At 38.9% G+C, this 25285-nt stretch overlaps 1 protein-coding gene across 2 annotated transcripts in view; it reads left to right on the forward strand.

Annotated features, from left to right (window-relative positions):
- BTBD8 (BTB domain containing 8) overlaps nucleotides 1-25285 on the forward strand; it is a 127415-nt gene that overhangs the window by 28053 nt on the left and 74077 nt on the right. The window contains exons 3-4 of one of the 2 annotated variants that reach the window (XM_060202068.1): nucleotides 2645-2877; nucleotides 6880-6997. In XM_060202068.1, the coding sequence (XP_060058051.1) occupies nucleotides 2645-2877; nucleotides 6880-6997 (351 nt within the window). Of the gene's footprint in view, nucleotides 1-2644; nucleotides 2878-6879; nucleotides 6998-25285 lie in introns of those variants that run through there. The other variant, XM_060202067.1, reaches the window with a different exon arrangement.

Here is a 25285-nt window from a genome sequence, read left to right on the forward strand (position 1 = left end):
GCTGGAACCTCCAGCTAATATTGAATAGAAATGGTGAGAGCAGACATTCTTGCTGATCTTAGGAATAAAACCAGTCTTTTACCATTAAGTATAGTGTTAGCTTTGTGGTTTTCATATCTAACTTCTATTAGTTTGAGGATTTTTCCTTCTATTCCTAGTTTGTTAGTATCATGACAAGGCACTAGATTTTGTCAAATGCTTTTCCTGTGTCTTGTGATTTTTGTCCTGTTGATATAGCATTTTAGTCCATTTGGAATGCTTTAGTAAGTATCTATAGTTGATTCTTATAATTCTGGAAGCTAGAAGATCAGAGTACCAGTATGGTAGGGTATATGGTGAAGGCCCCATTTTGGGTCACAAATTGACTTGTCACTGTGCTTTCACATGGTGAGAGTAGGCAATGAATTTCTTTGGATTCTCTTTTACAGGATCATTAACCCCACTCAGGAGAGCTCTGCCCTCATGACCTAATCACTTCCCAAAGGCTCTCCTCTGTAATAGGCTACATTAAGCCCTGGGTTTCAACATAAGAATGTTAGATGGACATAAATATTTCAACCATAGCATATTTTTTTTGTTGTTTGCCACCATGGTTATTGCTGGGGCTCCATGTCTACATGATTCCTCTGTTTCTAGTGATAGCTTTTCATATTTTCCTCCCTCTCTCTCCGTATATATTCCTTACAGGTAGAGAAAAAGATGGGGGGAAGAGAGAGAGAGATGGAGAGAGACTGCAGCATCACTCTGGCACTGTGAATCTCCTGTGCAGGTGCTCCCACATGGTGTCTGGGGCTCAGTCATAGGTTCTGGCGCATAGTAGAATGCACTGTGCCAGGTGAGCCATCTCCTAGCCCTAATATTGATTTGTGTACATTTAGCATTGTTACTGAGATAAACCTGAGTTGGTCATGGTGTATAACCTCTTTTTACAAGTTTCTAGGTTCAATTTTCTATTATTTTGTTGAAGTTATTTTTAATCTAAATAAGGAGTATCAATCTGTGGCTTTTGTTTCATTAAAAACATTTATTTATTTATTTACTTATTTTATTATAAAAGAAAGATACAGAAAGACCAGAGAACTGCTCAGCTCTGGCTTATAGTGGTGTGGGGGATTGGACCTGGGACCTGGGAGCCCAAGGGATGAGTCATTTTTGCATACCCATTACACTTTTCCCCAGCTCCCTATTGTATTTTATTTTTTAAATATTTTATTTATCTATTTATTCCCTTTTGTTGCCCTTGTTGTTTTATTGTTGTAGTTATTAATGTTGTTGTTATTATGTTGTTGTTGTCATTGTTAGATAGGACAGAGAGAAATGTAGAGAGGAGGGGAAGACACGGAGAGAGAAAGACCTGCAGACCTGCTTCACCACTTGTGAAGCGACCCCCCCCCCCCCGCCCCCGCAGGTGGGGAGCTGGGAGATCAAACCAGTATCCTTAGCTGGTCCTCGCGCTTCGTGTCACCCGCTGCACTATCGCCTGACTCCCCCATTTTATTTTTTATGAGAGTAAAATATAAAGAGAGAGAAAGAAAAAAGATTGCTGTGCTATTCATGGAGGTTTTGTTGTTGTTGTTGTTTGTTTTTGTTTTTCACTAGTGGGGCTTGGTGCCTACACTACAAATCCACCACTGCAAACAGACCCCCCCCCCTTTTTCCTCCCTTTATATTTTTATTGGATGGGACAGAGAAATTGAGAGGGGGATAAGGAGATAAAGAGGGAAAGAGAGGAAGATAGACACTTGTAGACCTATTTCACTGCTTGTGAATCATCCTCCCAGCCCTGTAAGTAGAAAACAGAGGCTCAAATCCAATTCCTTGGTCATAGTAATGTATATGCTCAACCAGTTTCACCAACCCACAGCCCTCATTCATGGAGTTCTATACATTTTGTCTCTGTTGCTCCTTCATATAGTAACAGGATCAAACCTATGACCTCATTCATGCAAGGCAGGTGGCTTACCACTGAACTACCTTATCTGGCCTTACACATTTCTTATTAAACAGCAGTAAGAACAACAAAAATTATATATTACAAATTGTTATGTGGAAACTGGGAAATGTTGTGCATGTATATACTGTTGTATTTTACTGTTGACTGTAAACCATTAATCCCCCAATAAAGAAATTTAAAATATTAGATATTATTTTCAGATTTCCCTGCTATTTTTATTTGATCTTTATCCAGTTAATCCAGATGATGATTTTTTTAAGTCTCCTACCAATACTATCTCCCTTAAGGTCAATAAATGCACATCTCTCTCTCTCTCTCTCTCTCTCTCTCTCTCTCTATATATATATATATATATATATATATATGTGTGTGTGTGTGTGTGTGTGTGTGTATATATATATATATATATATATATTTCAGTGCACACATATTAGGAGCATAAATAATGATGGTGGTTATGTCTTCCTGTTAGGTTGATTCTATGACCAATATGTAGTGTCCATGTCTATCTCTTTTCAACTTCTTTGCTGAAGGGTATTTTATCTGATATTTTTTATCTGCCCTTTTGTTTGCATTATTGGCTTGGAGAGATTAGTTTTTCTTAATTATTTAGAAGGCTGCCCATTGGGAACCCAGTTTTTAAGAATCACGAACACCATTTTAATTAATATTTAATATTTTCTCTTTTAGGATTGTATATTCATCAAGTAGAAACATAAAAACCTATGAACAGGAAATTCTCAGGAAAAATATACTGGAGAGTGATATACCACTAAAGAAGGACTTTGATTTTCAGAAGTATTCTGACAATAATGACAGATTATCTCTAGAGTTCTCAGGTAAAAAAATATCTGACTCTTCTCTTCTGAAGCATGAAATTCCAGAAGATATGAGCAGTAGAGGAGACAGTTTGATTTCCACTGGTAAGGTTTCTTTTTTTTTTTTTTTAATGTTTTCTTGTGATTTTATAGCAATGAAAATAATTTTTACCTTGTGGTCTGGAAGGTGTCTCAGTGGATAAAGTATCAGACTCTCAAGCATGAGGTTCACATGTACCAGAATGATGTCTGGTTCTTTCTTTCTCTCCTCCTACCTTTCTCATTAATAAATAATAAGTAAAATCTTTTTTTTAAAAAAGAAAAGAATAATTTTTACCTTGTTAAAATTAGAGAAAATTATCAGGTCTACTGATAACTTCTTTTAAATATTTTAAAATAAGTACAATAAAATTAATTAAATAAATATTTATGGATAAATGAAAATAGTAGTATGGTTAGCTCCTAATATCCACAAATAATTTGAGATGCATTATTATGAATTAATGAGTACCTAATTCCCAATTCTCCTTTTAAATTTTTATATGTCACCAACCTTATTCTAATCTGTGCTGATAAAGAAGCTCCAGCAGACTATAGAGCCAGTTCTGTTATAATACAATTTATGAATTCCTTTAAAAATACCATGCAGGGGGAGTCGGGCGGTAGCGCAGTGGGTTAAGCGCACACGCCAAGCGAAAGGACCAGCGTAAGGATCCCTGTTCGAGCCCCCGGCTCCCCACCTACAGGGGAGTCACTTCACAGGCAGTAAAGCAGGTCTGCAGGTGTCTATCCATCTCTCCCCATCTCTGTGTTCCCCTCCTCTCTCCATTTCTCTCTGTCCTATCTAACAATGATGGCATCATCATCAATAATAATAAATACAATTAAAAAATAAGGGCAACAAAAGGAAAAATAAATAAATATATATTTAAAAAATTTTTTAAAGTGAGAGAGAAGGAAGGAGGAGATAGGGAGAGAGACACCTAAAACATGGTTTCAATGCTTGTGAAGCTTCCCACTCTGCAGATGAGGACTGAGGCTTAACCAGGGTCCTTGCTCATGTGCATTCCACCGAGTGTGCCACCACCTGGCCCCTGAACATCATTCAGTGTTTATGTACTGGGAGAAAACAGTACCTCAGAAAGCAGTAGAGCCTCCCCAGGAATTTTGGGCAAGAGTTTTCTAGAGCATTAGAAGTTGTAACTCAGAAGCAGAAAATGATTGACTAGGGTTACATAGATATACCTGAAATGGTCCTAATGCAGCTGTCACAGGAAACAGAACATTGTTACGACAGCTTTTACATGGAGAGAAAGATTTTATTATTTTGACCCAGAGCACAATGGAAGTATAGATTATGTTCAGAATTACACCTCCCCACCCCATTTCTTTGTTTTAGAGAAATTTATATAGGTAAGAAGAGGCTGAAAACATGTATCTCATCTAGTTCATGAAAGACAGAAGGTAGGTATCACATAACTAGAATGGAGATCATCAAGCTACCTGACCTGGTGTATGATGGATTTTCCTTTACTTGTTTTTTTTTTTTTTCTTTAGTCTTTTAAAAATGTTATTTGAGAGACAAGGAGAAAGAACCAGAGCATCACTCTGACACATGTGAAATCAATGACTGAGTACAGGACATCATGCCTATGAGTCTCAGGCTTTATCTATAGCACCACTTTCCAGGCTGTGGTTTTTTCCCTTAACTTCTGCAAAACAATTTCTATAAACAGAATGCAAGAGAGTTGTTGTCTTTTGCTTAATACAATTTATTGGTCTCAAGTCACCTTGTCCCTTTAGGGCCATATTAGGTAGCTATGTCCCTTTAACATGGTTTTAATTTTATTTAGAAAGATCAAGGAAAAAGGTAAGTATAGGGGGCCAGGCAGTAGCGTAGCGGTTTAAACGCACATAACACAAAGCGGAAAGACTGGCATAAAGATCCCGGTTTGAGCCCCCGGCTCCCCACCTGCAGAGGGGTCTCTTCACAGGCGGTGAAGTAGGTCTGCAGGTGTCTTATCTTTCTCTCCCTTTCTCTGTCTCCCCTCCTTTCTCATTTTCTCTCTGTCCTATCCAGCAACAACAACAGCAGTGACAATAACAATAACAACAACAAGGGTAACAACAAGGGCAACAAAATAGGAAAAATGGCCTCCAGGAGCAGTGGATTCGTAGTACAGGCACCGAACCCCAGCAATAACGCTGGAGGCCAAAAAGAAAAACATGTCATTACTTTTCCAAAAATCCATTTATGGATTTAAATCCATATGGGAATAAGTAGGCCAGGCTAGGGCAAGAGATATATCTCACTGGATATGAATACGACACAAACCTTGCCATGTGTACTACCCAGGTTTGAGTCTTCATCACATGGGAGTGCTTTGGTGCCTCTCCCTTTCTCACTGTCTTCTTTCTATTTCTTTATCTATCTGTTGACTAAAGAATGGTGAAATAATGTATGTACAAGTGCCAAGTTCACACACACACACACAATCATTTTTAATATATATATGACAGAGAAAGTGGCATAAAAGTACTTGTGATGGGAGTTGTTATTTTAAATGAGTTTTCAAGGTTGACCTCATTCAAAAGTGACTTTTTTAACAAAGATTTGCAGCCAGTAAGAGAAAGTCAAATGGATATCTAGGAGAAGAGTGTTCAAGAAGAAATGGCAGTACAGATATGTTACAATGGAAACATAACCTGTCATTTGGAGGAATGAGAAAGCTACCAATGTGGAAATAAGCAGAAGTGTAGGCAATCAGAGTGCTAAGAAGCAGATGTTGTGGGGTCTAACTAATCTGAGGTCTAATTTGAGTCTTTGGCTTTTAACCAAAAACAAATGGAGAAGGTCATATGGTTTTGAACTGGAATGGACCACAATCTGAATTATAGTTTAGAAACATGCCTTTGACTATTTTGTTAAAAATACACTGGTGGTTAAGGGTGGGAGACTTGTTGGGAAGTTAATGCAGAAATCCAAATGAGAGATGATGGTAGCATGAACTAAAGTAATAACATTGAAGATACTGAGTAGTGTCTATATTCTGAATCTGATGGTATAGTCAGTATTCATATACTGGTTTATGAATTAATATATAATAAATTCATAAGCTGAGCTAATAAGAATCCATCTTCAATGACTGATCCTCATCAAATGTTCTGAACAACTTTTGGGGCCAGCAATGTTATGGATTGTAGTATTATATTTTTCTTGTTTTATATATATGTTTTATATTTCACTTTCCACCACTTTAATGATATTTTTGAAGTATTTTATAAGTACTTTCTATAACTTTCCATACTGTCAAAACTCAAATTAAGTACTCTATAAATTTTGTTGATTTCAGTTGTTCCATAAATCTAGCCTTGAACAGGAATAAGAACTGAAATAAGTTAAATGAAAAAGACTATCAAAATCGGACATTTAAAAATTTTCTAAGTGTCCATGAGTGATTTCAAATTTGATACATAATTTTGTGATATATCCTATATTTAAATGTATGTTGATATTTAAAGGTTTATCTGTTTCAATATAGAGATATATCAAAGCAGAAAATAAGATTATCAGAGAAGAAAATAAAGATGATTTAGGGGGCCCGGTGGTAGCACAGTGGGTTAAGTGCAGGTGGCACAAAGTGCAAGGACCAGCTCAAGGATGCTGTTTTGAGCCCCCGGCTCCCCACCTGCAGAGGGGTCGCTTCACAAGCGGTGAAGCAGTTCTGTAGGTGTCTTTCTTTCTCTCCCCCTCTCTTGTCTTCCCCTCCTCTCTTGATTTCTCTCTGTCCTATCCAGCAACAACAACAGCAATAACAACAATAAAAATGGCAACAACAACAAGGGCAACAACAAGGGCAACAAAATGGAAAAATGGCCTCCAGGAGCAGTAGATTCATAGTGTGAGCACCAAGCCCCAGCAGTAACCCTGGAGGCAAAGAAAAAAAAAAAGATGATTTAAACTTTTTGTTTTATTTTTAATTTACCACTCAAATCTTCTAGACAATGGTAATATGTAGGAAAAACTTTTGGTAATATAATATAAAATGTTGGGATATTGGTAATATTAAAGAAGCTATTTTTTTAGTTTTTTTTTTCCTTTTAAAGATAATTATGACTTGGAACCAGCATCTGAATTAGGAGAAGATTTATTGAAACTTTACACGAAATCTTGTTGTCCAGATATTCATATACACGTTGATGGACAAAGTTTTAAAGCCCACAGGTAAGTAGGCATGTGATTGATGCGAATTGGCTGTGACTGTAGAATGTAAAATGATAACTGTCTCTCTCCAGCACAGTGGTTTTCAAACTCTGGAACATTACAGGGTCCATGGTGATTCCTCAGGAGGTTTCTAAGGGGAGAGTTGGCTATAAGGCAGTTTTCTGCCTTCAGATTCATACATGTGCATGAGTCCATTATCCAGACAAATGTACATGGCAGAGAGTATTTCCTTTCATCTTATGTTGCCTTAGACATGGAACTAAGATTTAATTAGAGAAAAATTCTGTTGTCTAAAATGTTTGAAAGCCACTGGTCACAAAAAATGTAATGAAATGCAGTTTTCAATATTCAATATCTCAGGCATTATAGTGTTTAGAATGATTATTTCTAGATGTCCAGTACATCTTATGTCTGAATGCATTGTTTTCTTTTTTTGCTAAGTTTATTTAAAAAAGGAGATATTAACAAAATTGTAGGATAAGAGGGGTACAACTCCACACAATTCCCACCACCAAATCTCCACATCCCATCCCCTCCCCTGCCCTGATAGCTTTCCCATTCTTTATCCCTCTGGGAGTATGGACCCAAAGTCATTGTGGGTTGCAGAAGGTGGAAGGTCTGCCTTCTGTAATTGCTTCCCCGCTGAACGTGGGCATTGACTAGTTGATCTATACTCCCAGTCTGCCTCTCTCTTTCTCTAGTAGGGTGGGTCTCTGGGGAATCAGAGCTCCAGGACACACTGATGGGGTCTACTCTCCAGGGAAGTCTGGTCAGCATCTGGAACCTGGTGGCTGAAAAGATAGTTAACAAACAAAGCCAAACAAAATGTTGAACAATTATGGACCTAAAGGCTGGAATAGTGCAGATGAAGTGTTGGGGGGCTACTCACTGCAGACTCTTGTGTACTTCTGCTTTCAGGTATATATTTTTCCCTGGTTTATGGACACGTGTGAACATATGCTCTATCTCAGGGGACCTGGTCTATATCTAGGTTTTGGGACTTTATTAGAAAGTGAACCGCCTGGAATGGAATTAGAGAATACTATGAAAGGAAAGGTCTCACCCAAGTAATGAAGCTGAAGGGTTGTCATTCCATACCTGAAGTCTCTGGACACAGTCTGAAGTGAAGCATGCTGAGGTGGCACTCGTTGCGTTGATTAGGTTGTTGATTAGATTGCGGATGCAATATTATTTGATATGAATTGAGAGAAGCATGCAGGAAAATGCGCTCCACCCTAAGGTCCCAGGACTGGGGGAAGTATAGGCTCTATAGTGGAAATGTGAGGTTCCTGCTGTCTTAGGGTTCAAGAAGACAATACATAGTTATTGTTATAATCACATTATTTTGTAATTGGGTTAACTTTGAAAAATCCCTTTGTTAGTATTTGCTGTATAATACCCAGCATCTTGTATAGAGCTGTGCCACTAGTTGCTTCTGTTCTCCCTGGTCTAGGCTTTGAGTCAACCTATCAAAGACTCAGCCTATGTATTAAAAAGACGCGATCTGTGCTTTAAAAAGTTTGAGATATACAATTTTCCCCTCTCATATTAATTAAATAGTGATTTCTATGACTACAAATTAATAGGAGTGTACATAAACACCATTCCCACCACCAAAAGATTGTGTCCCATCAAACCCCCCTACCCCCATCCCCCTGCCGCCCCAGGAAGCCGAATGACCACCCTCCCCCTTACCACAGGGTTTTTACTTTGGTGCCCTACTCAAGATTTAGTCAAATCCTGCTTTTAGTTTCCCTTTCTGTTCTTCTTTCTCAATTTCTGTTGATGAGTGGCATCATCCCATACTCATCTTTATCTTTCTTACTTAGTTCACTTAACATAATTCCTTCTAGCTCTATGCAAGATGGGTCAGAGAAGGTGGGTTCATTGTTCTTAATAGCTGTGTAGTATTCCATTGTGTATATATACCACAGCTTTCTCAACCATTCATCTGTTATTGGGCACCTGAGTTGCTTCCAGGTTTTAGCTCTAATGAATTGTACTGCTATTAACATAGGTGTACACATATCTTTTTGGTTAGGTGTTATGGAATCCTTGGGGTATAACCCCAGGAGAGGAATTACTGGGTCCTATGGAAGGTCCATGTCTAGCCTTGTGAGAGTTCTCCAGACAGCTCTCCACAGAGGCTGGACCAATTTACATTCTCACCAGCAGTGCAGAAAGGTTCCTCTGTCCACACAGCCTCTCCAGCATTTGTTGCTGCTGTCCTTTTTGATGTTTATCATTCTCACAGTGGTGAGTTGGTATCTCAGTGTTGTTTTTATTTGCATTTCTCTGACAATCAGCGACCTGGAGCAATTTATATATTTTTGTTAGCCATTTGGATCTCCTCTGAAGTGAATGTTTTTTTTTAAATTTATTTTTTATTTAAGAAAGGATAAATTAACAAAACCATAGGGTTTTTTTTTTTGTTAATTAACCACACAATTGCCACCACCCAATCTCCATATCCCATCACCTCCCCTGATTGCTTTCCCATTCTCTATCCCTCTGGGAGCATGGACCCAGGGTCGTTGTGGGTTGCAGAGGGTGGAAGGTCTGGCTTCTGTAATTGCTTCCCCGCTGAACATGGACGTTGACTGGTCGGTCCATACTCCCAGTCTGCCTCTGTCTTTCCCTAGTAGGGTGGGTCTCTGGGGAAGTGGAGCTCCAGGACACATTGGTGGGGTCTTCAATCCAGGGAAGCCTGGCTGGCATCCTTATGGCATCTGGAACCTGGTGGCTGAAAAGAGAGTTAACATACAAAGCCAAACAAATTGTTGAGCAATCATAGACCCAAAGGTTGGAATAGTGGAGAGGAAGTGTTAGGGGGGTACTTGCTGCAAACTCTAGTGTACTTTTGCTTTCAGGTATATATTTTGCAATAGTTTATGGATACGTGTGAACATATGCTCTATCTCACAGAACCTGGTCTATATCTAGGTTTTGGGACTTTGTTAGAAAGTGAACCACCTGGGATGGAATTAGAGAATACTATGAAAGGAAAGGTCTCACCCGAGTAATGAAGCTGAAGGGTTGTCATTCCACACGTGAAGTCTCTGGACACAGTCTGAGCTGAAGCATGTTGAGGTGACAATCGTTGCGTTGATTAGGTTGTGATTGGCTGATCAATATTATTTGATATGGATTAGGAGAGGCATGCAGGAAAGTGGGCCCTATGCTAAGGTTCCAGGACTGGGGGAAATATAGGCTCTATAGTGGAGATGTGAGGTTCCTACTGTCTTGAGGTTCAAAAAGACAATGGATAGTTAATGTTATCACATTATTTGGTAATTGGGTTAACTTTGAAAAGTCCTTTTGTTAGGGTTTGCTGTATAGTATCCAGTATCTTGTATGTAGCTGTGCCATTGGTTGCTTCTGATCTACTTGGTCTAGGTTTTTGAGAGAGTCTGCATATCAAATACACAGCCTATATATTAAAAAGACTAAGTCTGTGTTTTAAAAACTTTGAGACATACAATTAATTTTCCCCCTCTCATATTAATTAACTAGTGATTTATATGACTACATTTTACTAGGAGTGTACATAAACACCATTCCCACCACCAAAAGACTGTGTCCCATCCCACCCACTCACCCCCACCCCCCACCCCCCACCAGCCCAGGAAGCTGCATGTCTACCCCTCACCACAGGGTTTTTACTTTGGTGCCCTACTTTTAATTTAGTCAGATCCTGCTTTTAGCTTCCCTTTCAGATCTTCTTTCTCAACTTCTGTTGATGAATGGGATCATCCCATACTCATCTTTATCTTTCTAACTTAGCTCACTTAACATAATTCCTTCTAGCTCTGTCCAAGATGGGTCAGAGAAGGTGGGTTCATTGTTCTTGATAGCTGCATAGTATTCCATTGTGTATATATACCACAGCTTCCTCAGCCACTCATCTGTTGTTGGGCACCTGGGTTGCTTCCAGGTTTTAGCTATTATGAATTGTGCTGCTATGAACATAGGAGTACACACCTCTTTTTGGTTGGGTGTTATGGAGTCCTTGGGGTATAACCCCAGGAGAGGAATTACTGGATCATATGGAAGGTACATATCTAGCCTTGTGAGAGTTTTCCAGACTGCTCTCCACAGAGGCTGTACCAATTTACATTCCCACCAGCAATGCAAAAGGGTTCCTCTGTCCCCACATCCTCTCTAGCATTTGTTGCTGCTGTCCTTTTTGATGTATGCCATTCTTACAGGAGTGAGGTGGTATCTCAGTGTTGTCTTAATTTGCATTTCTCTGACAATCAGTGACCTAGAGTAGTTTTTCATATGTTTGTTAGCCTTTTGGATCTCCTCTGAGGTGAGTGTTTTGTTCATATCCTCTGCCCATTTTTGGATGGGGTCATTTGCTTTTTTGGTGCTAAGTTTGCTGAGCTCTTTATATATTTTGGTGATTAGTTTTTTGTCTGATGTATGGCATGTGAAGATCTTCTCCCATTCTGTGAGGGGGTCTCTTTGTTTGATAGGTTCTTTGGATGTGCAGAAGCTTTTCAATTTGATGTAGTCCCAATGGTTTGTTTCTGCTTTAGTCTTTCTTGCAATTGGGTTTATTTCATCAAAGATGTCCTTGAGGTGTAGGTGGGAAAGTGTTTTACCAATGTTTTCCTCTAAGTATTTGATTGTTTCTGGTCTAACATCCAGGTCTTTGGTCCATTTGGAGTTGATTTTTGTTTCTGGTGAGATAAAGTGGTTCAGTTTCATTCTTCTGCATGTTACAACCCAGTTTTCCCAGCATCATTTATTGAAGGAGCCTCCTTCTTCCATTTAATGCTTTGGGCCCCCTTTTCAAAGATTAGATGCCCATAGGTGTAGGGATTTATTTCTGGGCTTTCAATTCTGTTCCACTGGTCTGTGTGCCTATTTTTGTTCCAGTACCATGCTGTTTTGATGATGATGGGTTTATAATATAGTTTGAGATCTGGGAGTGTGATGCCTCCATTTCTGTTTCTTTTCCTAAAGATGGTTTTGGCAATTCTAGGTGTTTTCAGGTTCCAGATAAATGATTGTAGTGTTTGTTCTATTCTCTTAAAGAAGCTTGGTGGAACTTTGATGGGGGAAGTGAATGTTTTATTCATGTCCTCTGCCCATTTTTGGATGGGATCATTTACTTTTTTGGTGCTAAATTTGCTGAACTCTTTGTATATTTTGGTTATTAATCTCTTGTCTGATGTATGATATGTGAACATCTTCTCCCATTCTGTGAGGGTCTCTTTATTTATGTGATAGTTTCTTTGGCTGTGCAGAAGATTTTCAATTTGATGTAGTCCCATTGGTTTGTTTCTGCTTTAGTCTTCCTTGCAATTGGGTTTGTTTCATCAAAGATGCCCTTGAGGTTTAGGTGGGAAAGTGTTCCGCCAATATTTTCTTTTTTATTTTTTTATTTTTTATTTTTATTTTTTTTCCTCCTCCAGGGTTATTGCTGGGCTCGGTGCCTGCACCATGAATCCACCACTCCTGGAGGCCTTCTTTTTTCCCCCCTTTGTTGCCCTTGTTGTAGCTTCGCTGTGGTCATTATTATTGCCCTTGTTGACGCAATTCGTTGTTGGATAGGACAGAGAGAAATGGAGAGAGGAGGGGAAAACAGAGAAGAGGAGAGAAAGATAGACACCTGCAGACCCACTTCACCGCCCGTGAAGTGACTCCCCTGCAGGTGGGGAGCCGGGGGCTTGAACCGGGATCCTTACGCCGGTCCCTGCGCCCTGCGCCCTTCGCCACATGCGCTTAACCCACTGCACCACCGCCCGACCCCCCCCCCACCAATATTTTCTAAGTATTTGATGGTTTCTGGTCTAACATCCAGGTCTTTAATCCATTTGGAGTTGAATTTTGTTTCTGGTGAGATAAGGTGGTTCAGTTTCATTCTTCTGCATATTTTAACCCAGTTTTTCCAGCACCATTTACTGAAGAGAGCCTCCATCCTCCATTTAATACTTTGGGCCCTGTTATCAAAGATTAGATGTCCATATGTGTGGGGGTTTAGTTCTCGGCTTTCAGTTCTGTTCCACTGATCTGTGTGCCTATTTTTGTTCCAGTACCATGCTGTTTTGATGATGATGGCTTTATAATATAGTTTGAGATCTGGGAGTGTGATGCCTCCATTTCTGTTTCTATTCCTCAAGATTGTTTTGGAAATTCTGGGTGTTTTCTGGTTCCAGATAAATGATTGTAATTTATGTTCTATTCTCTTAAAGAAGCTTGGTGGAACTTTGATGGGTATTGCGTTAAATTTGTATATGGCTCTGGGGAGAATATTCATTTTGATGGTATTTATTCTTCCAATCCATGAGCATGCAATGTCTTTCCATTTCTTGGTACCAATTTCTATTTCCTTGAATAGTGACTCATAGTTTTCAGTATACAAATCTTTTACTTCTTTGGTCAGCTTTATTCCTAGGTATTTTATTGATTTTGCTGTGACAGTGAATGGGAGTGATTTCTGGATATCTTCTTCAGATTTAGTGTTTGCATAAAGAAATGCCACTGATTTTTTTTAAAATTTTTTATGATGCTGGTAATCTTTCACTTCAGTGAAGGAATGCTTACACAGGTGATTTCACTTTTTTAAAAAAATTTATTTATTTATTTATTCCTTTTGGTGCCCTTGTTGTTTTCTTGTTGTAGTTATTGATGTCATTTTTGTTGGATAGGACAGAGAGAAATGGAGAGAGGAGGGGAAGACAGAGAGAGCGGGAGAGAAAGCCAGACACCTGCAGACCTGCTTCACCGCCTGTAAAGTGACTCCCCTGCAGGTGGGGAGCCTAGAGGAGGGGAAGACAGAGAGAGCGGGAGAGAAAGCCAGACACCTGCAGACCTGCTTCACCGCCTGTAAAGTGACTCCCCTGCAGGTGGGGAGCCAGGGGCTCGAACCGGGATCCTTCCTCTGGTCCTTGTGCTTAGCGCCACCTGCACTTAACCCGCTGCGCTACCGCCCGACTCCCGCCACTGATTTTTATACATTGATTTTGTAGTTTAACACCTTGCTATATTGCCTAATAACTTCCAGCAGTTTTCTGCTAGATTCTTTAGGTTTTTTTTGTGTATACTATCATATCATCTGCAAATAGTGAGAGCTTGACTTCTTCCCTTCCAATCTGTATTCCTTTGATTTCTTTCTCTTGCCTGACTGCTATGGTGAGAACTTCCAATACTATGTTGAAACATAATGTTGTTACTGGACATCCCTGTCTAGTCCCCAATCTGAGGGGGAATGTTTTCAGCTTCTGTCCATTGAGTATGATATTGGCTGTAAGTTTGCTATATATGGATTCCAATATCTTGAGGAATTTCTCGTCTATTCCCATTTTTTGCAGTGTTTTGTGCATGAATGGGTGTTGGATTTTGTCAAAGACTTTCTTTGCATCTATTGAGATAATCGTGTGGTTTTTGGCTTTGCTTTTATTGATGTGGTGAATGACATTTATTGATTTATGTATGTTGAACCAGCCTTGCATTACTGGGATAAATCCAACTTGGTCATGGTGAACAATCTTTTTGATATACTGTTGTATCCAGTTGGCCATGATCTTGTTTAATATTTTCGCATCTATGTTCGTCAGAGATATTGGTCTGTAGTTTTCCTTTTTTGTTGTGCCCCTATCTTCTTTTGGTATCAGGATAATGTTGGCCTCATAGAATGTGGAAGGGAGTTTTTCTGTTTCTTTGATCTTGTGGAGAAGCTTTAGAAGTATGGGTATTGGGAGTCGGGCTGTAGCACAGCGGGTTAAGCGCAGGTGGCGCAAAGCACAAGGACCGGCATAAGGATCCCGGTTCGAACCCCGGCTCCCCACCTGCAGGGGAGTCGCTTCACAGGCAGTGAAGCAGGTCTGCAGGTGTCTATCTTTCTCTCCTCCTCTCTGTCTTCCCCTCCTCTCTCCATTTCTCTCTGTCCTATCCAACAATGACAACAACAATAATAACTACAACAATAAAACAACAAGGGCAACAAAAGGGAATAAATAAATAAAAATAAATATTAAAAAAAAAAGAAGTATAGGTATTAATGTTTCCTGAAGATTTTGTAGAATTCATTTGTGAAACCATCTGGTCCAGGACTTTTGTTGTTAGGGAGATTCTCAATAACTGTTTCAATATCTTTTTCTGTGATTGGTGCATTTGGTTTTTTAGTTCTTCTTGGTTAATTTTTGGAAGGGCATATGTTTCTAGGAATTCTTCCATTTCTTACAGATTCTCTAGCTTGGTGGCTTATAGTTCTTCATAGAAGTTTCACATGATTTTCTGGATTTCTGTGGTGTCAGTTGTGATATCTTCTCTACCGTTTACAATTTGAGTGTCCTCCCCTTTTTTTTTAAGGGTTTGTCAATCTTGTTTAATTTTTCAAAGAACCAACATTTGGCTTCATTGATCTTTTGTATGGTTCTCTTATTTTTGATGTTGCTTATTTCTGCTCTAATTTTAGTGATTTCTGTCCTTCTGGTTGCTTTAGGGCTCCTTTGTTCCTCTTCTTCTAAGTCCTTAAGGTGTGCAGTATGGTCGTTTATTTGTGCTTTTTCTTGTTCTTTAATATGTGATTATATGGCTGTGAGTTTCCCTCTCAATACTGCTTTAACTGTGTCTCAAATATTTTGATAGCTGTGTCTTTATTTTCATTTATTTCCAGGAATGTTTGAATTTCTTGCTTGAGTGTCTCTCTGACCCAGTGGTTCTTTTTTTTTTTTTTTTCCTCCTCCAGGGTTATTGCTGGGCTCGGTGCCTGCACCATGAATCCACCGCTCCTGGAGGCCATTTTTTCCCCCCTTTTGTTGCCCTTGTTGTAGCTTCATTGTGGTTATTATTATTGCCCTTGTTGACACAATTCGTTGTTGGATAGGACAGAGAGAAATGGAGAGAGGAGGGGAAGACAGAGAAGGGAAGAGAAAGATAGACACCTGCAGACCTGCTTCACCGCCTGTGAAGCAACTCCCCTGCAGGTGGGGAGCCAGGGGCTCGAACCGGGATCCTTACGCTGGTCCCTGCGCTTTGCGCCACATGCGCTTAACCCACTGCGCCACCGCCTGACCCCCGACCCAGTGGTTCTTAAGCAGTATGTTGTTTAGTTTCCAAATCCTGTGTCTTTCAGTAATTTTCTGTTTGTTGTTAAATGTTAGCTTTACTCTACTGTGGTCTGAGAAGATACTTCGGATGATTTCAAAGCTCTTGAATTTGTTGTTTCTGTCTTTGTGGCCTAAAAAGTGGTCTGTCCTTGAGTATGTGTTGTGTGGATTTGAAAAGAATGTGTATTCCAGTTTTTTGCGTGAAAAACTTTGAAAATATCCAAGAGGTCTAGTCTATTCATCTCTTCATTTAATTCTCTTGTTTCTTTGTTGATTCTCTGCTTTGTTGATCTGTCTAAGTGTGAGAGTGGGGTTTTAAAGTCTCCCGCTCTTGTTGTATTACTATTGATGTATTTTTGTAGTTCTTTCAGTAGGTGTTTGGTGTATTTAGATGGTCCCTCATTGGGTGCATAGATGTTAATAATTGTTAAGTCTTCTTTGTTGATTGATCCTCTAATGATTATGTAATGGCCTTGCTTATCTGTTATTTATTTAATTTAACATCTATTGTGTTAGAGATGAGAATGGCTGTTCCTGCCCTTTTTTTGTGGTCCATTAACCTGTATGATAGTTTTACATCCTTTCACTTTAAGTATGTGTTTGTCTTGTTAGGTCAGATGGGATTCTTGCAAGCAGCATATAGTAGGGTTATGTTTTCTGATCCATCCTCCCACTCTGTGTCTTTTGATGGGTGAGTTTGAGCCACTGACATTTATTGAAATTATGGGTTTAATATATTTTAGTGCCGTTATTCAACAATTTTTTCATTTGCTTTGATATACGGCAAGCACTATGGTGATGTTCTTGTTTATAAGAGGTCTTTTAGAACCTCTTTCAGGGCAGGTTTGGTGATGGTTACCTCCTGTAATTGTTGTCTGTCTGAGAAGGTTTTGATCCCTCCATCTAGTTTGAATGAAAGTCTAGCAGGATATATTATCCTTGGTCGGCACCCTTTTTCATTCAGGGCTTGATAGATATCTTGCCATTGTCTTCTGGCTTTTAGAGTTTGAGTGGAGAAGTCTGCTGATAGTCTTATGGGTTTTCCCCTGTATGTGACTTTTTGTTTTTCTCTTGCAGCCTTTAGGGTCCTTTCTTTATCCTTACTTCTTTTCATTGTAACTATGATGTGTCTTTGTGTCTTCAGGTCTGGGTTGATTCTGTTTAGGACTCTCCTGGCCTCTTGAGTCTTAATGTCCTTTGTGTTGTTCAGGTCTAGGAAGTTTTCTCCTATAATTTCCTCTAGAATGTTTACTTCCCCTTCCTCTCTTTCTTCCTCTGGCAGGCCAATTATATGAATGTCACTTCTTTTGAGATCATCCTATATGTCTCTGTTGTTGTTTTCAGTGTCTCTCAGTCTCTTTTTGAGCTCTTTTACCTCTTTCTTAGTTTTCTCTAGCTCATCCTCTGTCTGGCTAATTCTATTTTCTGCTTTTGTTAGCTTACTTTCCCTTCCCTCAGCTTCTTTCTTCAGTTCTGTTAGAGTATCATCTTGTTCTGCTAATTGATCTGCTTTTAGTTCAGGTATTTCAGTTTTCAGTTCTCTATTTACTTCAAGGTAGCTAGTATTTTCCTTGAGGGTTTCATCTGTTGTTTCCCTTATTCTGATAGCCCTTTCCTCCATAGTTTTCTTCATTTCTGTGATTATTAGGTTTACTTTTGCTTGTATACTTTTCTTACCTATGGCTACTTTTGACTGATTTGTAGTTTCTTCTGTGCTCCTGTCTTCATTCATTGTAGTAGCAGTTTTCTTTGCTTTTGGTTTAACTTTTTTTTTGTTGTTGTGTTTTTTATTTTTATGATCTATTCTTTGGTTGTTGTGTTTTGAGTGCAAGCCATGCTATGCTAAATACCTTTATGACAAATGCAGTCAACAACCTCAGAAATTACAATAGTAACTGAAGCAAGGATTGATGCAGTTTAACCAATACCATTTAGCCAAACAACACCTCCAGTCTAAGAAAAATAAGCAACCAAACCCAAATGAAGAAGAAAGAGAAAGGAAAAGAGGGAAAGCAAGAATAGACAATTATTCAAATCTACTGTCCATATAAATTCTAGGAGTAGAAAGAGGAGAAGGGAAGGTAGAGAAGGGACACACATACACAGAGTCCACTCTGAGTCAGATTTCTTCCCCAAAATAATTCACAAATGAGTATCAGTGAATTCAGAAAGCAAAAGAAGGAGGAAGAAAGAAGACAAGAATGAGAAAAAAAAGAAAAAGAAAAAATAAAGAGCAGTGAAAGGAAAGAGTTTTTTTAAATTATCTAGGAGGAGGGAGAAAGGAGAGAGTGAATAGAGGAGGTAGAGTGAAACAAGTTCCTCTCACGATGGATAGGACACCCAGTCACCTAGCAATGGAAAAAACAATAAGTTAATTTTAATGTAATAATAACAATAATAGTTAATTTTAATTTTAACAATAATAGTTTATTTAACAATAATAGTTAATTTCAACCTGAAGGGGGGGAAGGGACACGCATATATATAACAGTAATAATAAAATAGAACAGAATAAAAAACCCTAACACTAGAAATAGAACCTATCCTATGACCCTGCAATTCCTCTCCTGGGGATATATCCTAAGGAACCCAACACATCCATCCAAAAAGATCTGTGTACACATATGTTCTTGGCAGCACAATTTGTAATAGCCAAAACCTGGAAGCAACCCAGGTATCCAACAACAGATGAGTGGCTGAGCAAGTTGTGGTATATATACACAATGGAATACTACTCAGCTGTAAAAAATGGTGACTTCACCATTTTCAGCCGATCTTGGATGGACCTTGAAAAGTTCATGTTAAGTGAAATAAGTCAGAAACAGAAGGATGAATATTGGATGATCTCACTCTCAGGCAGAAGTTGAAAACAAGATCAGAAACAAGTAGAACCTGAAATGTAATTGGCATATCGCACCAAAGTAAAAGACTCTGGGTTGGGTGGGGAGAATACAGGTCCATGAAGGATGACAGAGGACCTAGTGGGGGTTGTATTGTTATATGGGAAACTGGGGAATGTTATGCATGTACAAACTATTGTATTTACTGTTGAATGTGAAACATTAATTCCCCAATAAAGAAATAAAAACAAAAAACAAAGAACCCTAACAGTCAGTCTGCAGCTTGGATGGCTCCCGATTGGCTAGGCAGCCTGAGCAAAGACAGTCAGTTGTTAAAAAACAAAACAAACAAACAAACAAACAAAAAAACCCTCCAGGTAGTCTTTCCCAGGCAGGGGTGAGGCTCTGATTGGTCAGATATTTTGTCACTCAAATTGAACTTCCACCACTTAGATAGAGAAAAAAAACAGAGAGAGAGAGAGAGAAGGAGATTAAAAAGGAAAGGATTGGAATCACACCCCTAGTGATCCAGGAATCTTGGTAAAGAAGCTCAGTGGAGAGCCTGCTAGTAGCAGCTCTCCAGCCTCTGAGGTCTGGTTATGGGGTATGGGGGGAGGGGTGTACTTCAAATATAATCAGAAGATTTCCTTTCTTTTTTCTCTGTTTTCTAACCCAAGATTGAGGTATAGTCACTTCCTTGGTGTCACACTTAGGACCCCTTATTCACCGTCCTGCTAACAGCCCAGTATCCTACTCTATCAATCAGTTGTTGTCCAGAGCTCACACCAGCAGCTGCCTCCAAGTCTCCATCTTGGCTCCCCACATATATCATCTGAATGCATTTTGATTCAAATTCCATGATTCAAATTATATAATTCTTATGAATAACATTGATTAGGAAGTTTAGTATTTCATGCATGTTAAAGAAAACTATTATTCTGCTTTAAAATTCGGTGACATTCCAGGCTGTTAGATTTCAAATAAAAGTTTGCTACCTGTTTTGATCAGACTCTTACTTGCAAGTAATTAAAATCTACTTAAGAGAATCTAGAATATACTTTTTTTTCCTGTTGGAACTCAAGAGAAAGAAGCATAGCCAGACCTCAAAATATATCAATCAGAAACAGAAAAACCAAGAAACTCAAATAGTTCTCCCTTTCTCTCTCTCTCTCTCTCTAGTATATTATATACTTTATTTTTTTTATTTATTTATTTTTTTGATTGAATGTCTCAAACATTTTAATGCACAGACCACAGGTTGAGTCTTTGATATGTTGACTTTCTTAAAAGCTTAGACCAGGGAGAACAGAAGCAACTGGTATCATAGCTATATACAAATAATATCAAAGGGCATAAATTATGGTGATGTTGTATATGATACAGTAAATCCTAACAAAGGGATTTTTCTTTTTTTTTTTTTTTTAATTTTTTATTTAAGAAAGGATTAGTGAACAAAAGCATAAGGTAGGAGGGGTACAACTCCACACAATTCCCAACACCCAATCCCCATAACCCACCCCCTCCCCTGATAGCTTTCCCATTCTCTATCCCTCTGGGAGCATGGACCCAGGGTCGTTGAGGGATGCAGAAGGTAGAAGGTCTGGCTTCTGTAATTGCTTCCCCGCTGAACATGGGCGTTGACTGGTCGGTCCATACCCCCAGTCTGCCTCTCTCTTTCCCTAGTAGGGTGTGACTCTGGGGAAGCTGAGCTCCAGGACACATTGGTGGGGTCTTCAATCCAGGGAAGCCTAGCCAGCATCCTGGTGGCATCTGGAACCTGGTGATTGAAAACAGAGTTAACATATGAAGCCAAACAATTTGTTGAGCAATCATAGATCCCAAGCTTGGAATAGTGGAGAGGAAGTGTTAGGGAGGTACTCACTGCAAACTCTAGTGTAGTCCTGCTTTCAGGTATATATTTTGCAGTAGTTTATGGATACGTGTGCACATAAGCTCTCTCTCACAGAAACTGGTGTATATCTAGGTTATGGGACTTTGTTAGAAAGTGAACTACCTGAGATGAAATTAGAGTGTACTATTAAAGGAAAGGTCTCACCCGAGTAATGAAGCTGAAGGGTTGTCATTCCACACGTGAAGTCTCTGGATACATTCTGAGGTGAAGCATGTTGAGGTAGCAATCGTTGCTTTGGTTAGGTTGTGATCGGCAGATGCAATGTTATTTGGTTTGGATTGGGAGATGCATACGGGAAAGTGGGCCCTATCCAAGGGTTCCAGGACTGGGGGAAGTAGGGGCTCTATAGTGAAGATGTGAGGTTCCTGCTGTCTTAGGGTTCAAAAAGACACTCAATAGTTAATATTATCATCACATTATTTGTTAATTGGGTTAACTTTGAAAAGTCCCTTTGTTATGGTTTGCTGGACAGTACCCAGTATCTTGTATATAGCTGTGCTATTGGAAGCTTCTAATCTACTTGGTCTAGGCTTTTGAGAGAGTCCGCATATCAAATACATAGCCTATATATTAAAAAGATTCAGTTTGTCTTTTGAGAAACTTTGAGACATACAATTGATTTCCCCCTCTCATATTAATTAGCTACTGATTTATATGTCTACATTTTGCTAGGAGTGTACATAAACACCATTCCCACCACCAAAAGACTGTGACCCATCCCTCCCGCCCACTCCCACCCCCCACTGGCCCAGGAAGCTACATACCTACCCCTCACCACTGGGTTTTTACTTTGGTGCCCTACTTACAATTTGATCAGGTCCTGCTTTTAGTTTCCCTTTCAGATCTTCTTAGTCAGCTTCTGTTGATGAGTGGGATCATCCCATATTCATCTTTATCTTTCTGACTTAGTTCACTTAACATAATTCCTTCTAGCTCTGTCCAAGATGGGTCAGAGAAGGTGGGTTCATTGTTCTTGATAGCTGCATAGTATTCCATTGTGTATATATACCACAGCTTTCTCAGCCACTCATCTGTTGTTGGGCACCTGGGTTGCTTCCAGGTTTTAGCTATTATGAATTGTGCTGCTATGAACATAGGAGTACACACCTCTTTTTGGTTGGGTGTTATGGAGTCCTTGGGGTATAACCCCAGGAGAGGAATTATTGGGTCATATTGAAGGTCCATGTCTAGCCTTCTGAGAGTTTTCCAGACTGCTCTCCACAGAGGCTGTACCAATTTACATTCCCACCAGCAATGTAAAAGGGTTCCTCTGTCCCCACATCCTCTCCAGCATTTGTTGCTGCTGTCCTTTTTGATGTATGCCATTCTTACAGGAGTGAGGTGGTATCTTAGTGTTGTCTTGATTTGCATTTCTCTGATAATCAGTGACCTAGAGCAGTTTTTCATATGTTTGTTAGCCTTTTGGATCTCCTCTGTGGTGAATGTTTTGTTCATTTCCTCTGCCCATTTTTGGATGGGGTCATTTGCTTTTTTGCAGCTAAGTTTGCTGAGCTCTTTATATATTTTGGTGATTAGTTTCTTGTCTGATGTCTGGCATGTGAAGATCTTCTCCCATTCTGTGAGGGGTCTCTGTTTGTTTAATAGTTTCTTTGGATGTGCAGAAGCTTTTCAATTTGATGTAGTCCCATTGGTTTTTTTCTGCTTTGGTCTTCCTTGCAATTGGGTTTGATTCATCAAAGATGTCCTTGAGGTGTATGTGGGAAAGTGTTTTACCAATGTTTTCCTCTAAGTATTTGATTGTTTCTGGTCTGACATCTAGGTCTTTGATCCATTTGGAGTTGATTTTTGTTTCTGGTGAGATAAAGTGGTTCAATTTCATTCTTCTGCATGTTTCAACCCAGTTTTTCCAGCACCATTTATTGAAGAGAGCCTCCTTTTTCCATTTAATCCTTTGGGCCCCCTTATCAAAGATTAGATGCCCATAGGTGTTGGGATTATATACTTTATTTTTTAGAGAGATGCAGAGAAAGACACAGAGGCAAATACCAGAGCACTGCATAGCTCTGGCTTATTGTGGTGTGGGGGATTGAACCTGGGACTTCAGAGTCTCAGGCATGAGAATCTCTTTGCATAACCATTATGCTATCTATCCCCTTTCTCTCTTTAGAGTGTTTCAAATATTAACTTGTTGGAAATGGCATGTTGCATTTTTGCATAGAAAACCAGAAAAAATATATCATGACTTTATCAACAATTCAGTAGTATTGGTTAACTTTTTCTTGTGCTCCTTAAGAAGAACAAGACTGGCAAGAAGCAGTCTTCTACATGTAAGAGTATATAGCCCTTACTGAAATTAGTAGTGGGATTGGGGACATAGCCTAATGGTTATGCAAAATACTTCCATGTCTGAGGTTATGAGGTTATCTGGTTCAGTCCCCAGCACCACCATAGACAGAGCTGAGCAATGTCTATCTCAATTTATTGATTAATTAATTAATTAAACTAGCAATGAATTTATATTACAGGAATCGACCAAGCCACACAGTGGTGTTTGAGCTCTCCGAAATTATAATGGTTTTGCCAGTTAGTTGATAGAAGTACATTGTTAAAACCTAGGACTGCCATTTGCAAACAGGCTATTTACCATTCATTCAAAATTTCAGCTTTTCTCTATGAGAACATATGTTTTGTAAATGTACACACACACATTCACATTTTCTTGATTTCTGTGAAGTCTGTGTTCTTGTATAATAAAATACAGACTATCAGTATATTTTCCATAGCATGGTTATTTATTTCCCAGATCATGAGAGTAGTGTATATATGGTTTAGGGAAGAGAAAACAATTATTTAAATTCAATTCTAAAACATATAGGCACCCTACCAAAGTTCTACTTGTAAAACCATAAGACTAGTGTTGTTATATAGGGAAAGTAGGACCATTTGCAGTTTATCTGTAGTATCTGTATTAAGCCTCTGTTTCTAGTTTATTTTGTCACTTAGCAGTAACAAATAGTTTCATATGAACTTTTCCTATATGTTGCTACTTACCACTATGTGAGTTACAATGGCAAATCTGTAGCCTAAAGATTATCTTATTAGTCCAAAAACAAACATTTTTCTGTCTAGAACTACAGATTTTATTAAGTCTAGAGAATATTATATTAGCAATTAAGAAAACAAATTATATATTGTGTGAAGATCAGGATCAGAACTTTTTGAATAGTTTTGTTGTTGTTGTTCCAGTTGATTATTAGCCCTTATCTAAATGGTATAGCTAACATGGCTGCTTTATTTTATTTATTTATTTATTTATTTATTTTTGCCTCCAGGGTTATTGCTAGGGCTGGGTGCCTGCACTACAAATCCACTGCTCCTGGAGGCTATTTTTCCCATTTTGTTGCCCTTGTTGTTGTGCTTGTTGTAGTTGTTATTGTTGTCAGTGGATAGGACAGAGAGAAATGGAGAGAGATGGGGAAGACAAAGAGGAGGAGAGAAAGATAGACACCTGCAGACCTGCTTCACAGCTTGCGAAGCGACCTCCTGCAGGTGGGGAGCCGAACTAAGATCCTTACTCCAGCCCTTGTGCTTTGCGCCATGTGCACTTAACCCACTTCGCTACCATCTGACTCCTGGCTGCTTTATTTTTTTAATTATATGCACTAATATATGGAAAGATGAATGAATTAATAAATACCAGGTTTTATGGTTAGAGTTATATTCAGTTTTTGTTTTAGTCCAGTTCACTTTGCAAGTTAAAATTTGTATAGTAGGGTAGTTCCATCTTTGTGAGCCACTGTCTTTCTCTTATGCTCATGTTTCTTCCTCAGAAATATTCCTGACAGGTCCAGGTGGTGGCGTAGTGAATAAAGCATTGGGCTCTCAAGCATGAGGTCCTGAGTTCGATCCCTGGCAGCACATGTACCATAAAGCTGTCTGGTTTTTTCTCTTTCTCCTCCTATCTTTCTCATTAATAAATGTTATTTTAAAAAAATAAAGAAATATGCCTGGCAGTTCTCTTATGAGAACTGGAAAAGAGAGAGAGATCACATTTTCCCAACAACTATATACATATTTGTATTAACAATAGAGTATCCACTACACTTTACTAATCATTTTTTTAAAAACATATTCCTGAGGTAGAGAAGTCTCACACACACACACACACACACACACACACACACACCACCCAGACTAGTACTCTGCCATATGTGGTTCTGGGAATCAAATTCAGCACTTCATGGTTGCAAAAATTCTGCCATTATGCAACCTCTCAGGTCAGAACAAATAATTTCTTAACTTAAGAAAGATCAACCCTATGAAAGTTGTATGTAATCTTGTGTCTAAAAATTTTCCCACAAAAGCTAACTTTCCTTTTTTTTTTTTTTTAAGTTTGTGTTCTTTAAAACATTTGCAGAAAAGTGGAGTGGGTGATGGTGACAGCTCCAAAGAATGGATTCACTATTCTGGATTCGCCCCCTTATTCAACTATGTAGAACTAAAATGGGAAAAA

This window comes from Erinaceus europaeus, chromosome 11 (assembly GCF_950295315.1).
Source record: "Erinaceus europaeus chromosome 11, mEriEur2.1, whole genome shotgun sequence".
Lineage (NCBI taxonomy): Eukaryota > Metazoa > Chordata > Mammalia > Eulipotyphla > Erinaceidae > Erinaceus > Erinaceus europaeus.